At 41.2% G+C, this 17,921-nt stretch overlaps 1 protein-coding gene across 7 annotated transcripts in view; it reads left to right on the forward strand.

The window, feature by feature from the left end:
- The window catches only part of Med12l (mediator complex subunit 12L), a 329,972-nt gene that overhangs the window by 64,978 nt on the left and 247,073 nt on the right, over positions 1 to 17,921 (forward strand). For all 7 annotated transcript variants that reach the window (XM_031373910.1, XM_031373909.1, XM_031373912.1 and 4 more), the window contains 6 exons: positions 1,932 to 2,101; positions 5,672 to 5,782; positions 6,912 to 7,181; positions 9,743 to 9,892; positions 10,641 to 10,740; positions 10,979 to 11,115. In XM_031373910.1, coding sequence (XP_031229770.1) covers positions 1,932 to 2,101; positions 5,672 to 5,782; positions 6,912 to 7,181; positions 9,743 to 9,892; positions 10,641 to 10,740; positions 10,979 to 11,115 — 938 coding nt within the window. The remainder of the gene's footprint in view (positions 1 to 1,931; positions 2,102 to 5,671; positions 5,783 to 6,911; positions 7,182 to 9,742; positions 9,893 to 10,640; positions 10,741 to 10,978; positions 11,116 to 17,921) is intronic.

Here is a 17,921-nt window from a genome sequence, read left to right on the forward strand (position 1 = left end):
GCCCATCAATTTTAATGATAATATCTGTAGTCAGTGGTGCGTCTGAAAAATGGTGAAACAGAGTGTCAGTCTGATTAGTACCTGATCATGCCTTTGCATTTTTTGTCACTGGAGTTTAACAGCTGTAGCGTGCACTTAAGTTTATTTATATATATATATATATATATATATATATATATATATATATATATATATTTGACACAGGGTTTCATGTCACCTCAGCTGGCTCTTATGGTGTGGGCAACAATGACCTCTTGCCTTCACTGCCCCCAGTGATGGGATTATAGGCTTTCATGACCATACCAGGCTGAATTTTACTTTAGGATGTAGTTGGAACATGTGTTTAAACTAACACTTAATAAAGTGGAGTCCTCCGTTCTGTCAGACAGTTTGGCTCTGCTCTCCCTTCCAAGCCATTGGAGAACCACATGATGGACAAAACCTTGTGTGGAGTGGTTTCCTTAAGATGGTTTCTCAGAAGATGGGAGAACCACATGATGGGAAAACCTTGGGTGGAGTTGTGTCTTTAAGATGGTTTCTCAGAAGATGCCACTTCTCCAGCTCTTGGGGGAAATTTGGCGTCAAGCTTGCAGTTACTATATTTTTGCCCACAGAATGGGCTAAAGTTAGTATCATTTCCTATTTGGTTGCCAGAGGCAACACAGTTTAATTTGTGCCCCAGTGGCAGTCATCTAAAAATAATTTCAGTGACCTCGTGTGTGTGTGTGTGTGTGTGTGTATGTGTGTATGTGTCGTGGGGCCTGGAGCAGGGTAGGCACATAGGATTGCACCACTGTGAAGGTCACAAGACAGCCTCAGTTTTTGGTTCTCCTTCCTTGCACTGGCTGAGAGAAGCTTCCTTTGTCATTTACTGCTGAGCTAAGCTGGTCCCACCATTCTCCTGTCTCTGCCTCTTACCTTGCCATAGGAACACTGGAGATGACAATGAGTGCTGTCTTCCTGGAGTGATGTAGGTTCTTGGGATTCTAACTTAACTCCTCACCAATAGTTAGTGCTTGAGCCACTGGCCATCTCGTTGGCCCCCCACCCCCTTTTCCTAGTGCCATTTTTCTGCCTCCTTTTTATTTCTTACCCTTTATAGCTTTTCACTCAACCCGACTCTGTCCTTTCTGAGTTCTGGGCTATCAGTTCTGGTTGAAGAAAGCAGTACAACTAAGGTACAGATGATCCCGCCAGGGTCAGCCATGCCCATGTCTGCCCTCATCCCAGGGACAGTCTAAGTTGGGAAGCTCATGGTCCAGCCTGTGGATGTCAGTCCTTTAGTCAGATACAAAAGCCAGTGCATGTGTGTGTGACACTTGACATGGAGTGGGAAAGGAAAGAAGCATACTCTAAGAGCTCCATTTGAGAAGTTTGCCGCAGTGAGGTTTCTTACAAGTACTGTTCTCTGCTCTTCTGCTTTTCCGTTGGCCCTTCAGTAGTTTTGTGATACTAACTGTTGTTTGTCACACATGTGACGTTCATATACAGATGTTTGCTAGGGTCCCAGAAGCACAAGAGGAGACTGGTCTTGTTGTCTTGAGATCTAGCCAGGTTCTGGGTATGCTTTTTGAGAAATAGCTGCACATGCTTTTTTATATAACAAATGTTAGACTTGAAAGTGCATCCTCAGAGCTGGAGAGATGGCTCAGTGGTTAAGAGTGCCGACTGCTCTTCCAGAGGTTCTGAGTTAAATTTCCAGCAACCATATGGTGTTTTACAGCCATCTGTAATGAGATCCAGTGCCCTCTTCTGGTGTGTCTGAAGACAGCGACTGTGTACTTGTATAAATAAAATAAAAAAATAAATAAAAGAAAGTATATCCTCAGGATAATCAGGGGGAAAGTGTAATTCTTACAGCTGTGTCTACAATTAGAACTTTCTTTTCCTCTCCCCCTTTCTCTCTCTCTCTCTTTTTTTTTTAAATGCAGAGTGGACACAGATATCTACCAGATACCTCAGAGAGCAGTTGGTCAAAATCTCTGACTTTTACCACATGGCTTCCAGTACAGGTGATGGTCCTGTCCCTGTGCCACCAGAGGTTGAGCAAGCCATGAAGCAATGGGAGTACAATGAGAAGCTGGCATTTCACATGTTCCAGGTAATCTGACCAAGGTGTGCAAGAAAGGGACAACCTCCCATGTACAGTCATGTGATGCTTAACAACAGGGATGCATGTTGAGAAATGGGTTGATGGTGATTTTGTCATTCTACAAACATCACAGAGTATATGTAAATGGTATAGCCTGCTACATCCTAGATTAGACTAATGGTGCACTTATATTCCTGTTATATGTGGTCCATGGTTGACTAAAACATGCTGGCGGATGTCTATAGTTGTATTTTCTGGTGCTAATTAATATATGTAGGTATGTAATGACATTTTTGCATGTGAGTGAAATTTTGGAGGCAAGTTCTTGCTGGCCTTGGACTCACATAGACCATTCTCACTTTCTCTGCCTCCCGAGGGCTGGGGTTCTAGCCATGCACTATAATGCCATCTCTTAGAGTGCGTTCAAGGTAACACATAGGCTCTGTGATGACAGTTTATTACACATATTCAACCCAGGTTGTCTGTGCCATTAGGTATTTTAGTGCCATCAATTGCTTTTTAAATTGTGCTATTAAGCATAACCCTTTTAAACTCGTTATTTTGTAAATTAGATATATTTATTAGAAACACTTACACCTTTGTGCTGTTGCCTCCTGTCTCATAACAGACATCCTCTGCCACTGAACTATATTATATAAACTTCATCTTCATTTAGCTCACTTGTATCTTGAAGTGAAAATTTAAGGGCAACCAGGAATTACTGAGCTCTCTCTCACTCAAACAAGCTGCTGTAATTCTTATTGGCCAGTAGAGGTCAGCTGTGGTGTTGTTTGGTTTTGTTTTTATTCCTGACATAAAGTGTATTCAGCTCAACACTCATTATTAGCCCAGATTTTCAATATCCATTATGTTAACCAAAGGGGAAAGTTTCATTTAGGACTTCCATTATAATATTCAGGTAGTAAATGAGTTTTAGAAATAGTTCAAATAGTAAAACAGACAGCCACGTGGTCCTTTTGTGAAGTAACATTGTTAGTTTTTAAATTATTAGAAACAAGTCTCTTGCAAACCTCAGCTCTGTACTGAGCTGCTTCAGCTCCGCCCTGCACAGTTAAGGTTTTTACTTAGTTGATGATGTAGTTTGTATCTCAGAAATATGTTTTCTCAGAATGCTAGAGCTTTTAGAAAGATTATTTAATATAGTAGCAACATTTATTGAATCTTGTGTGTGCATGTGTCTGTGCATGTGAATGTCTACATGTGTGTCATGGTATGTATTTACAGGTCAGAGAATAATCAGTGTGATTCTCTTCCTACCCTGTGCATTCTGGGATTGTATTTAGGTCTCCAGGCTTGGTGCCAAATGTCTTTTCCCACTGAGGTATCTTGCCAGGATGTCATTTTAAAATAGAAAACAGATCTTAAAATGATGAAAATTGATGTCAACCTTTAAAGGTTTCTTTATAGTTTAATTTATTGTGTTCGGAGATACAAAAGTTACCCTAGTATACATATGTGGAGACTTACATATGCAGAGAATAAGAATAGAAATTTGTCTGGAGAATATCATCCTGAGTGAGGTAAACCAGTCACAAAAGAACACACATAGTATGCCCTCTCTGATAAATGGATATTAGCCCAGAAGATCAGAATACACGAAGTACAATCCACAAACCACAAGAAACTCAAGAAGAAGGAAGATCGAAATGTGGGCACTTCATTCATTCTTAAAAGGGGGGGAACAAAATACCCATGGAAGGAGTTGCAGATACTAACTATGGAGCAGAGACTGAAGGAAAGGCACTCCAGCCTGATATAGCTGTCTCCTGAGAGGCTGTGACAGTACGTGACTAACACAGATGTAGAGGCTCACAGCCATCCATTGAACTGAGTACAGGGTCCCCAGTGAAGGAGTTAGAGAAAGGATCAATGAAGCTGAAGGGTTTGCAGCCCCTTAGGACGAACAACAATATGAACTAACTAGTTCTCTCAGAGCTCCCGGGACCTAAACCACCAACCAAGGAGTACACATGGTGGGACTGATTGTTCTGGCAGCATGTGTATAGTAGAGGATTGCAAAGTGGGTCATCAATGGGAGGAGAGGCCCTTGGCCTGTGGAGATTCTGTGCCCCAATGTAGGGGAATACCAGGGCCAGTAAGCAGGAGAAGATGGGTGGTGAGCAAGGGGAGGGGGGAGGGAACAGGGGTTTGTTCTTGTTGTTTTTTGTTTTTTTGTTTTTTATTTTTGAGGGGAAACTGGGAAAGGAGATATCATATGACATGTAAATAAAGAAAATAGCTAATAAAAAATAAAAACAAACAAACAAACAAAAAGAATAGGAATTTGTCTTGTCGACAATGGAATTGGAGGATTGAGTATTAAGTCCATGACATTTTTTTAAAAGCTTGTTTTCTTGTGTGTGTATGTGTGTTTGTATGTGTGTGTATATGTGCCATTGATCGTCCTGTCTGTCCTCATGCATCCCTGGAGGCCAAAGCTCAACCTTGAGTATTGATGCACCTCAGTAGCAGTGCATCTTGAAACAAGGTCTCCCGCTGTGCTTGGGCTTAGTCCAGACTGGCCAGCCAACAAGCTCCAAGGCTCTACCTTTACCTACTTCTATTCTCTAGGATTGCAAGTGTATCCTGTATCTTTATTTGTCTTTTATGTGAATGATCGGAATTGAACTCAGGCCCTCATGCTTGAACAGCAGTCATTTTACTTTGTGACCTCCTGTCTCTCCAACCCAAGGATCCCTTTTTAAAATTTATTTTATTTTCTAAAATTATATCATTACACATTGCTGTAAATTTATTTTAAATGTTTACTAAAATTTAAAATATGGCATGATTTTCATAAAACATGGCTTATCTGTTTTGAAGGGTTTTTTATGCTGTGAATCGTAACACAGGTCTATGATATGACATTGTGTATAGGCCTAGAAAGTCATACAAATGTGTTTGTGTCTGTGTGTGTGTGTGTGTGTGTTCATGCAGGCGTGTACTCAGTAGCAGGCTTGTCAAATGACTTTTGTTAGAAGAAGAAAAAAGGTAAATGAAAAAGACCATGCTGCTCCAGTGGGATATTTTGTAAATGTGTAGAGATGTAATTGTTTGTCAGTAAGGTTGTATAGGATTATTTTATGTACTGTTTTAAATTTAAAAGTCCATCTTTTCTTTCATATAATGTGTCATTAAATTGATATTTTAAGTCACACATTTATAGGTAGGCAAATCTGAGAGTCATTTAAGAATTATTCTGGGCCCAGAGTATGGTGGGAGTCTTCAGGTCTTTGAGATGCCTTTGGCATGGGCAGTCTTTGTAAGGAGTCGTCACCATTAGCCCCATTTCCTCCCCGAGAATGAGCTCATGCTCCTGATGTCTTGCTGGGGGTGTGTTATGCTTGGAGTGTGGTGGCTTTTGAATATGTTAGCATTTTTAAAGATCAGTTTGGAATGAAGTGTATTACCAGAGACAAAAACAAAACCCCAGACCCTGCATACTAAACAACAACAACAAAAACAAAACAAAGCAAATGTTCTGTGGGCTGTGAGACTGAGTTACTGTAGTAGTGACACAGGGTTGAAATTGCATAGATTTGTTTTTCTCTGCTTAAGGAAGGAATGTTGGAAAAGCACGAGTATTTGACGTGGATCCTGGACGTCTTAGAGAAGATCAGGCCGGTGGATGACAGCCTTCTCAAGCTACTTTTGCCTCTGATGTTGCAGGTATGGCACATCTCTCCTCCACCCAGTTGGCTTTATGGTGAGAAATGAATCTGATAAAAATGATTAGGTAAACAGAGGTAGAAAGGGGAAAAACATCCTTTTTGAGAGGGGGAAACATCATTCTGAATGATGTGAAACATTTGTATTGCTGGTCCATATATATATATATACATATATATATGTTTTAATCCAAACATAATTTCACCACACATTGTTTTTCTCCTATATCAGAGCAAAACAGCGTCTAAGAGCTGTCTCTGTTCATCAAGTACTGTGAGATGCAGAACAGAGAATCATCTGCATTTTGAGTCCATTGGGCTAAGACTAATTTGTCAAATAATCTATTAAATGCAGGTGATCTGAATGAGATTAATTTTTCTTCTTAGAAAAGGAATACATAGAGGTATTGATAATTCATATGACTTGAAAGTGTATCAGTGGGCAGCCTTTCTCAGTGTCACTTATACCTGCCCCTGGAGCTACACATAGGAGGGGGCTTGTGCTACCCTTAAAGTGATGTCCTGGGATGGTCTGTGCTCACATGACTTGCTTAGCCCGTCACCAGGTAGGTGTTTGAGTGCCCACCCTGAACTGAGGCACACTGCACATACAAACTGCACACTGGATCTCAGACCTCATGAAAACATTGTACTCTGGATACTTGCATATTCATTACTTGTTGAAGTGATACTATTTGAAAATATTGTGTTAAATACAACATGTTAATTCTTTTTTACTTTTATTTTCCCTTTTAAAAGACATATGTTTTTTGATATGTATATGTGCACCTGCATGCATGTATGTGCATCCCACGTATGCAGGTGCCTACAGAGGACCGAGGGCATTGATCCCTTGGATCTGGAGTTGTGAGCCTCCAGATGTGGGGGTTCTGAGAACCACACAGTAAGCATTCTATAACCGGTGAACTGTCATTTGAATTCCGGTTTTATTTTCTTAATGGTCACTGGGGAAAAAAAAAATCCTATTTGTGGCTTACTTTATGTTACTGCTGGATAACATTGGTCTCTACTGTCCTTATGACTTTCTTCCTAGTGGAGGGAAGACAGATTGCAATAGTTGTTCTGAAGCCTGAGACATGACTGCTTTCTGCCTCCCCTCTGCTCCTCAGTATTCGGATGAGTTTGTCCAGTCAGCTTACCTGTCCCGTCGTCTAGCGTACTTTTGTGCCCGGCGTCTTTCCTTGCTACTGAGTGAGAGCCCCAACCTCCTTGCTGCTCACTCACCCCACATGATAATCGGAACAAACAACACGAGTATTGGGACCCCCAGTCCTGGCACCCCTGGCCCTGGTATGAGCCCCGTGCAGCTGGCCTTCTCGGATTTCCTTTCCTGTGCACAGCACGGCCCCTTGGTTTATGGACTTAGTTGTATGTTGCAGGTAAGTCCATAATGGTCTGTGTTTCTTTTTTCTTATGTTAAAATTCATTGTGGGGAGGACTTGGTAACTTAAATTGGGAATCGATGGTCTGTTTCTGTTCGTTAGACCACACTGAGAGATTTGTTGTAACTATGCAGAAGAAAACTACGGTGTTTTTGATGACTTAGTCACAGGCTCTCACCTTTTAGCCTAGATTGGCATTGCCCTAGCCTCAGCCTCCTGAATGCTGTGATTCCAGCTGAGTGCTGCCATATCAGGCTGTTTGTTGCCTATCATCAGGATGGTTAAACAGTTGAATTGCACATCCATCAAGGAGAACCCATAGTTCAAGTCAGCTGTGCTCTTGATCTGTCCAGATAGCATCTCTGGCAGCATTTCAGTGTCTGCAGTTGGCATGTTCAGCTGGGAGCCTCTGTGTTTCTGCACAGTTAGTCACTGTTGCTTGTGCTGTCCTTGAACACAGCATTGTGCTGGCTCTGGGTCCTTCAGTTAGGCATGAGAACAGTTCCTCCCCTGAGCTGCCACCTAGTGTGTCTTACTCTTTATTGGGGGGGGGGGGCGGGGTTTAGGAATCAGGATGTTCTGGAAGCCATGGTCTCCATGGTAGACGAGTTCACTGTTCTTATAAGGAGAATGTCCTTTGAGTATCATATGCCAAGTGTTAGTGGGGAGATATTCAAGGGACAATGGTTAATGGGGAGATATTCAAGGGCCAGTGGCGACTACAAAGGGAACCTCTGGCTCATCTCGAAAGCCAGGTAGGCTTTTCTAGGAAACTTCTGTAGATGTTTTGTAGCTTCAGTGGAAAGAGTGTTCCTGGCAGAGGGCAAAGAACATAGAGAAAGGACAAGAGGAATGGTGAGTTATCCTGTGTGCAGGTAGAGGCAAGTGGGGGTGAATGAGTGAGTGGGAGACCCAAGTGTACTGAGATGGTTTGGTATCAGGGAAGTGATGCTGCCAGTTGTCAGTTGCACATAGGAAAGATTTGTGGGAGAGGACAGCTCAGAAAGAGGGAGATGAGGGAAAGAAATGCATTTGGAAACATCTAGGGTCGTCATTTTGGGAGTGTTTTGGACCCTTTTGTATCCCTGAGTTCACATCAGAAGACTGAAAAAAACCAGAGAAAAAGTTACCTATTTTAAGCATGCACAGACATTTTCATCTTATTTTCAAAATAACACGGTGTGACAGCTATTCATCCACATTTATGTAATATAGAGATGATTTGAAGCGCACAGAGGGATTACATAGAGTATATGCAAATACTATGTGATTTTTGGATAGGAGATAGAGCGTGTGTGGATGTGGATATCCGAGAAGGGCTTTGGAACTAGAACCTCATAAATGCCAGAGGGTACCAGGATTTGTTTTCCTGGTAGAACCCTGAGGTAGGTATGCTCAAGTGATGGTTACATGCCTAGTTTTGAAGACTAGGGCAGACAACTGGTAAGATGTGTGGCGTTTGAGTTCTAAAGGCCTCTTAGATGGTCTAAGCCCTCTGAGATGGGTTGAGGCTGCCCACAGAGCTCCTGGTGAGAAATGATGTTCTGATCTGAGGGACCTGTGTGTCTGAGAGGTGATGCTCAGACTCTGTCAAAGACAATATGAAGGTTGGATATACTAGGTAGGGAGAGAAAAACAGGAAATTATAGTCTAGAGACAGATAACAAAAGTAACAAAACTACTATCACAGTTCTATTCTTTTAGAAACGTCTCAAGTAGTAAGACATTGTAGTAAGTTTGGGCTTAACCACTGTGTTAGATGGTGACATATTAAGTCATTAAGTTCTCAGAACCAGCCTTGAGATACAGGGACCGTCATTGATTGACTGATTGATTGATTGATTGGCACTTTTGAGATAAGGATAAGCCAGTGACACCTAACTCATGGGACAGCAGCGATGATTATAGAAACTGCTTCTTACAAGCTGGCTGAGTTTTTAAAAACAAAGTATCCATAAAAGTTTAGGATAGAGTTAGGTGAATTACATTCTCTAGACCAAATCTAGCCCATGATCCAAGAATAAGCTTCACATTTTTATTGTGTGTGTAACTGAAACAATCAAAGGAGAATGTGTGATGGAAACTGTAGGTGGCCTACAAAGCTGAAAATATTTGTTGTCCAGATTTTTAATAGAATAATTTGGATTATTTCTGTATCAGGATACTGTCTGCTGAGCATTTATAAAGCTTTAAGGCACATAATTTAATAGAGTTAAAGTTATAATCTCAACACTTAACACCCTAATTATATTCCTTCTTGTTTAACAATAAAGGGTCATTTGAGGTGATTATTTATTTATTCATCTTCCTACATTTCCTGCACTGGGATATTAGCTAATAAATTATACTTTATCTCTTTGTGGCTGTGGTGATTGATTAATCTCAGTCTTGTCTTAACACCTGGGTAGCTGAGAATGGGAAAAGATATTTGCATTTTAAAATTGTCTGTAGGAAGCTGTAACCTTGTTATATATGGGAGAGAGTCATTTGTATTGAAATTGTCCTTAGTACTTTTCTTCTTCCTGTAAAAGTCTGAAATATCTCTGCTTTATTTCTAGACTGTCACTCTGTGTTGCCCAAGTGCCTTGGTGTGGAATTATTCCACAAATGAAAATAAGATCGCAAACCCAGGCTCTCCCCTGGATCTGCTGCAGGTTGCCCCGTCCAGCCTCCCGATGCCGGGTGGGAACACGGCTTTCAATCAACAGGTAGACATTTGCTTCATTGCTTTTATGAATGTTTTCATTTCCCAGAAGCACCTAGGTATGGTGGCCCGTGCCTTGCCGTGGCATCTGAGATATCTTAATGCTTGTCCCAGCTCTGCCATGACTCTAGGGGACTTTAGGGATTTTCTCCCCACTTCCCCCCCCCCCCGAAATACAGATGTTCATAGAGTATTCTGGCACCCGGGCATGATGCCACCCGGGCAGATGCTACCCAGGCAGATGCTACCCAGGCAGTTTGGGTGATTCTTGTGACTCTGATTGTGAGCCCTGGAATAATAGTTTGTGATCTTTAGCAGTTGCATGTTTTTATTTGTGCTGCATTGTTTGATAAGATTATTGCAGCTTCCGCTTTGGGACTGTGACTAGCACTTCTCATGAGATACTTGTCTTTCACTACGTTGTTTTCTGTAACTTATTGAAGTGTTGCTTGTTCATTTCTTGCTTTGACCAGGAGCTCAAAGATATTCAAATCTCTGCCTTGTCTTACATGTTAAAACAATTTTGTTACATTTTCCTCAAGTGTTTGTTTCTGTAAGTATTTATTATTGAACCACATCATCACTTGTAAATTTAAAAGTGCACAGCTCATGAAGGGATTATGTCTCCTGTGACACAGTTAAGATCGTGATTCACCAGAGATGAAGATCTGTACCGGCACAGAAAACTTGACACGATTTAGGTGGCCATAGAGTTTTCAAGTACAAGTTAACTTGAAGTGTTTATGTTTCAGGTTCGGGCAAGGATTTATGAGGTAGAGCAGCAGATAAAGCAACGAGGGCGTGCAGTGGAAGTTCGGTGGTCTTTTGACAAGTGTCAGGAGTCAACGGCAGGTATAGTATACCACGGGAGAGGGAGTGCATTGGAGTAGTGGCTTAAGGCTTTCTCTCATTCCAGTAAAGCCCTTCACATGAGTGAAGGAGCTTTAAGCCTTTAGCTACCAGCTGTCTAGAATGTCTGGTTTAGTTCTTGCCATTCTTTGATAGTGTATGCTGAGAGTACAAATCAGTTTCCTTTGTATGGTCATTTCTTACTATGATATTTAACTGTTTCCTTAATTTCTGAATCTAGGGGTGACAATTAGTCGGGTTTTGCACACACTGGAAGTCTTAGATCGTCATTGTTTTGACCGAACTGATTCCAGCAACTCAATGGAGACTCTTTATCATAAAATTTTCTGGGCAAACCAAAACAAAGATAACCAAGAGGTATTTAATGTTACTTTTCTTTTTTTTGTCTTATTTTCTTCTCGTTCAGTAAGTTGTGGCAAAGTCTTTAGTACGATGTATGTCTTTTGGAAGCAGGTGCATTGCAGATCTCTCTGTTTTGGAACCATGGTGACTCTCCATTATGGTAGTGAGATGTGTATTGGGTGGGATCTGCCTTGATGTATTGACGGGGGATACTTTTTTAATCTCTAGTCATCATCTTTACATTTTAGTTTTAGTACGTTGCTTGTTTAATGATTGACTGTGGAATACTTGGCTTTAATCTGGAGTGTAATTTAGCCTGTAGCACAGCAGAGGGCAGCACCTGGCTATAAATGGGCATGGTCTTTGCAAAGTCTTAACAATCACGATTTTTTTTTCCCTCCTAAAAGATTGTAAATATAAAGATTTCAATGACTGTTTTCTTATTCAGTCTTCAGAGAAATAAAAGTATTATTTTGGTAATGAATAAAAGCTCCTTATATATACAGCTTGTGTTAGATACAAAGGAATACTGAGGTAAGTCTTAGCACATTTTCAGAGGAAACACTTTCGCTCACTCATTAAGTCTCTTTGGGTTTTGAGCTTGCCACTGGTCCTGGGTTTGTGGAACGAAGCAACAAAACAATTAAAACAGCCAGAATGCTCTACTTCCCAAGCAGGGGCCTGACAAAATCCTAGAATATTCCTCTTTGGGAATCATTTGTGAGCCACTATCTTCTTTAAAAAACAGGTTCAAGGCTGTAGGAGCTACAAGGCTTCAGTGTGTTGGAAACAAGGTTTATGTTGAGTGGAGTTCCTGTCTCCTGGGAGTCTCTGCAGAAGTGAGTTTCAGTACTTGGGAGAGCAGACGAGTGTGTATGATTCTCAGCTCACATGGTATTCGTGTCCCTAAAGATGGAAATTTCCTATCCCTGTAATCAGGACTATCGTGGATAAAATGTTTCAGGAGTCCTGAGATTTTCTCGTTGGATGTGAGTTGCCTGCAGGGCTAAGGTTTTTTTTTTTTGTTTTTTTGTTTTTGTTTTGTTTGTTTTATTTGGTGCCAAGTGACAGTGTTCTTTGGTTTGGGTTTTGCCCAAGCAGATCAAGAGCCCTTCAGCCTTGCTGTGCCCGCTAAGTTAAAAGTTCCTGCTTCAGGGGTGGAGAGATGGTTTGCAGGCTTGCTGCTCTTCCAGAGAGCCTGGTTTCCCAGCACACACAGGTTGTGCAGAGCCATCTGTAACTCCAGTTGTAAGGGATCTGTCAAGCTCACGTGATCTCCACAGGCACCAGAAATGCATGTGTTACACAAACACGCAGGCAAATCTTACTCAGACCCGTGAATTATAAATAAATAAATCTTCAGAAAAAAAAAATTAAAGCCTTATTCCAGTGGTTCTCAACCTTCCGAATGCTGTAGCCCTTTAATCCAGTTCCTCATGCTGGGGTGAGCCCCACCTATAAGATTATCTCGTTACTACTTCATGACTGCAGTTTTGCTGCTGTTAGGAATCATAATGTAAATATCTGACAGGCGGGATATCTGATTGGTAACCCCTGTGGACAGAAACTCAAATTACCCACAGGCAATTTCAAAAGTAAGTGTTAAGGAGGCTGCCTTGTCAAGGATAGAAATTACGTGGCTGGGTTTCAGAGTAAAATCTCACTGTTCTCTCAGAAGCCCAGTAACTTTGTGGCAGCCACGGGAAACAAGTCACTGGGCGTAAGAGCTTCTGTCAGGCTAACTGCCAACAAGCTTATTCTGTTGTGAAACAAACAAAAATGATTATTGTGGTAGTATAGTATAAACAAAAATGATTATGTAGAGAATTTCTCTTAAACTATATTGTCTGTTTATCTCTATGAATTGGTTTTGCGTTATCATAATAAAATACATTGATCAGAAGAAGTTAGCGAAGAAATAATTTAATTTGGCTTACATGCCAGAGGGCCCAGTGCCTTTCCTAACAGGCAGAAATTGTGGCAGCAGGAGGGTGAAGCTGGCCTGCCAGTCAGGAAGCAGAGTGATGGCGTTCATCTCCACACATGAAGTAGAGAGACTAGGAAATGGGACCAGTTAATAAGACCTTGCCAGCTACCACTGGTTGGAGACCAGGTACTGGAAAATGTGAGGCTGTAGGGGTAATCCTATTCAGATCCCAATAGTAAACTGTCTGACTATATTTGATCTGAGAAAGCAGGGGAGAATTTGAGCCACATCTTAAGGAGGGCATTCTCTGCTATGCATGCGTGGTGGTATATTTGCCACTAGAGGGCAGTATGGGCCCTAGACCAAGTCCTGGATGTAGTAGCAGTTTGCAAGAGTTATCTGGTTTAATGGTGATTTGACTATTGATTATATTCTGGGAAGAGATGCAAGTGGCTTGGTGGTTAATGTGGTGTCTTTGAGTAAAACAAAAACAGTATTGTTAACCTTTAGTTTACATTTACTAACGTTTAATATGGGAGGATATCTGCATGGATGGCCCCTTTTGTAGCTTTAAGTATTTAAACATTAATATTTAAATACTTAAGATGTTAAGTATTTAGCATTAACATTTTTAAAATATGGCTTTAATTTTTAATATGCATTTACATTAAGGCATGTATAAGTTTGTAAGCGACGGTTTTACTTGTCCATTTCCTTTTTATCAGGGTTCTTGTCCACTCCCCTCCCTTTTCTCCCTACCTTCCTCTTCTTCCTTCCCTTCCTTCCTTTCTTTCTCTCCTTTTCTGATCCCTTCTCTTTCCCTCCTTATTTGGAGATAAGGTCTCTCTGTGGCTTAGGGAGATTTTTGAATTAAAAGTCTTCCTGCCTTTAGTGCTGGGACTGTTGGTGTGTGCCACCGTGCCTGGCTCAGGAGCCACTGTTTTCCTGACCACTGAGTTACTTGTTATTTCTGGAGTTTACGTGTAAATATTGGATGGTAGCTGTGTGACTTAGGGCAGGTTACTCATAGCTGTATGCTTGGAGGTTTTGCATAGTTATACAACACTTGAGCATAAATATACAATGAGATTATAAAACAGATAATAAATGTGTTCCAAGAGTTGCTTCTGTTGCCAGTAATAAAGTAGCTTATTTTTTACTGGAAGAACCAACCTTATGTACCTGTTCTCTAGTAAGATGGCGTGTATTGAATGGTTAGTTAAGACTCAGAAACGTATCTCCCGTCTTTAAAACATACTTCCTTTTTTTTCTTGGATCCCATAATTTGTCCAGGATTGATGTTGCATGTTAGATGGAAGCTAAGGTTGGCAATCTCTAGTCATGATGGTTTGACATTTGCTCTTACTATGGGTGTTCCTTCTCATACCTGCTGGGGGGACCTCAACCCTTCCTGCCTCTGCAGTCTTTGCAGACTGGTTTGTAATGGCCGAGAGGGAAATCTAATCCCCCACATCCTTGTAGGAGATGGGGTGTCCAGATTTGAGTGCACCCACAGCTCCAACATTCAGCTAAAGTCCATTAGAAACTATAATGAGAAACTATAATGAGAGAACATTTGACACGAGGCCCTGCCTGTGGTGAGAGGAGCTAGCCCTGCCCATGTCTGGGGCACAGTTTCACTAATAGCTCGTGGAATGTGACCTTCTTTTACTCTTTCCCTTGACCCCTCTATGATCTGCCAGGCTGTGTCAGCTTGAGTGCTGTTGTAAAGGAGGTGGGAAGTGAACCTCAAAACTCTTTATATTTTACTCCAGTTTTGTGTGTTTTGGTATTTTTTTTCCATTCTGTGTCTTACGAAATAAAGAAGTCGTAGCATTCAATTCAGAGCTCAGAGACTGTCTGACTGGTGGCATCAGGGCCCAGCAGGCACATGAGGGGAATTGCAGTGAGCCATAGAGCACTCAGCTTCCCAATACTGACTAGTCAGTGACTGGTGACCTCATCTCCAGGCCCCGGTGGGGAGGGCCCCACAGCTTTGCAGAGCTCTTGGACCACTTCCTTCCTCTCGGCCTCTACTTTTGGTTATGGCTGGTGTGAGCGCAGAGGCAGCTGCATGTTTGGGTGCTTCAGGGATGTGGATAAAAGGGAAGACCCAAGGGCGGCAGGAAAAGCTGCCTTTCACTTCTCTTTCTGGGACCTCGGTAAACAGACTTTTACCAAGTAATGAAAAAGCCAGGCCAGCTGCACCAGCCGGAGCGCTTCAGCATGGGTGCTTTCTCTGTCTCTGCCCCCAGTACCACCATTAAACCCCAACCGCAAAACCTACGGAGTTCTTGTTTATGTTTGTTTCATACCAGTTGGTGCTCAAAGTTCAGAGTTCTTAGGTAACAGAAGTCTCAAGTTTAGCATGTCCTATTCTTACCTGAGTCCACCGGGCTGGGGCACTCTGCTTGATCACTGTTCTCAGAAATACAAGAGCTTGTTTTCTTTCTTGGCTGTGCTTGGGGACACTTACCTTTCTCAGGCGCCTGCTCTGTGATGTCAGGGGCTGTGTCTTACGCCTTCCATCACACCAGTAGTCCCTGGCCTCATGCCTGCATTCCAAGGATGCGGGTGTATTTACTCACTTTGGGCTTCTGTGCTCATTGAAAGGCTGTGATGGGGAGGAGAATACACCTCTAGGATTTGCCTTGAAGGAGAGGTGTCCATAGACTCATGAAAGATGTATCCCCTTTACAGTTGGTATATAATCAGACAGACAGGAAGGTATTTGTAAGTGGAGGCAGGGGCATGGCTGACAGGAAGCCCCTCATCTGTGAAATCAGCAGGCTTTGAAGTACTTATGGATAATTTGCTTACATTTGTAAAGGGGTGTGTGATTGCTAGATGACATCATAATGATGTGAACCCATTATTAGTGCAGCATTAAGTATTTGTAGTGCCTGTCATGTAACTAGGTACTTAATAGCAATAGCTATTGTTATCAGTAACTCACAAGTTTTCAGACAAATGACTATACTGTGATTAAATTAATTATACTGGGTACTTTATACAATGTGATAAACAAGTATCCATTGTACAGCCTGGTTTCTTAAAGCTTCTCTGATAATTTTAACATAGTAAACCATTTTAATTGCAGAACCAGGGATTGAATTCAGGGCTTTGCACATGCTAGGCTAGTGCTCTGCCACTGAATTATGTCCCCAGACCTCTATGTAAGCCTTTCTACTTGGAGGCAGTGTATCACTAAGTTGTCAGAGTTGGCCAAGAGCTCACCCTGTAGCTCAGGAGTGCCTTGAACTGTAATCTTCTTGTCTCACTGTTTCATATAGCTGTGGTTATAGAGCTGCGCCACATAGATCTGTGACTAGAAGTCAAGTATTGGGGTTGAGCAGCATGGCTTCGCTTACACCATGCACTCTATGCCAGTCTCCATTGCATTTTGAATCTGGTTTTGCTGCCAGTTTCGTTTCTTTGGGAACTCCCTTGGCATCATTTCCATTGTTTGTAAACTGGCCTTTCTACTATAATCCACTTCCTACAGTAGAGCATAGTTAACCGCAGCGGTTTTGTTCATATGTAGGCAACTTTGTTTAGACAACTTCTAGAATTTTGTATTTTTCTTATCAACCATGTTACCTTCGTTTTTCTTAACATGGTTTGTTATACCACACAGTGAATTTTGGAAACTATCATATTTCATCTATTTTAAATGCAGGAGATATGCACTTCTCAAGGTTTTATAGAAGGGTTTGTTTTTCAATTATAATTCTTGCCATATGACTTAAGTGATTCTGTTTCTGAGGATTCTGTTTTTCCCATTCATATTATTTAAATGACAATTTAACTGAAGGATGGAAACATTTATTTTTGTCATTGCACATAAATGACTAGTTGATTCAGATATTCCAAATAATTGTCTTAACAGTTTTGTTTACATATCTGTATCATTTGTCAGAACTCACAGATGTGCTGTCTTTGTTCTTAGCATTTAAAAACAGAAAATGGCAGTCTTCTACTTCAATAGTTTTAGTTTCTGAGATGTTACAAAATCTAAAGTTTGTCAACATTGGTCCAAAGGATGTAAGATTATGAAAATTTGCTCTATCTGTCCACCCCTCAGAAAAATAACAAAAACAAGAACAGCAACAAAACCAGGCTTCTAAAATATCTGAAAAATATGCATAATATGTATAACATTTATCATATGTATAATAAAACCCAAACATGATATATAACAAATCTAAGAGTTTTTTTGGTTGAAATGTAGCTAGATTTCTAGTCCAAGAAATATGACCCTGAAACTTCTTTTACCAGGAAGTAGCTTATTCTATTGATAGTCATCCAGCAAGCTGGAGCCTCCAAATGTTCTGGGTTAGGCTCTTATACATTTTTGACATTGTGTTTCTGTATGTGATACATACATTTTATTAGATGATTTGAGCTATTTATTAGTGGCTGGGATGAGAAAGGAGGAGGGAGGTAAGGAGGGGAGGAGGAAGGAAGGAAGGAAGGGAGGGAGGGAAGAAGGAAGAGGAAGGGAGGAAGGAAGGAAGGAAGAAGGTACAGGAGATATGCTAGTCTGTCAGCATGTCTTTACAGGGGTGATGACCAATCCTTAAATAGACATATGTGTATAAGACCAGTTGTCATGGCTGGTCCATATTTTTTCCTCTTTAACCATACCACAAACAGTCTGTAATTTATTACCTTATATGATAATTCTTATGTTTAAAGAGACTTAGAAATGTGACCCTGTACAAAAGGCTTATGTCTGAGCAGTTAGACCATTTCTGGCTTACATGGCCAGATGTTTGCTCAGTGCCCCATGATGTGTCTCAGCTTGAAAGCCACTCCTGGCTGTTGCCACTCCTTGGCCTGTCAGTTCCTATAGTTTATTAATGCTAGTCTATGAATAATATTTTCACATGCG

The sequence above is a fragment of the Mastomys coucha genome, unplaced genomic scaffold (assembly GCF_008632895.1).
Source record: "Mastomys coucha isolate ucsf_1 unplaced genomic scaffold, UCSF_Mcou_1 pScaffold16, whole genome shotgun sequence".
Lineage (NCBI taxonomy): Eukaryota > Metazoa > Chordata > Mammalia > Rodentia > Muridae > Mastomys > Mastomys coucha.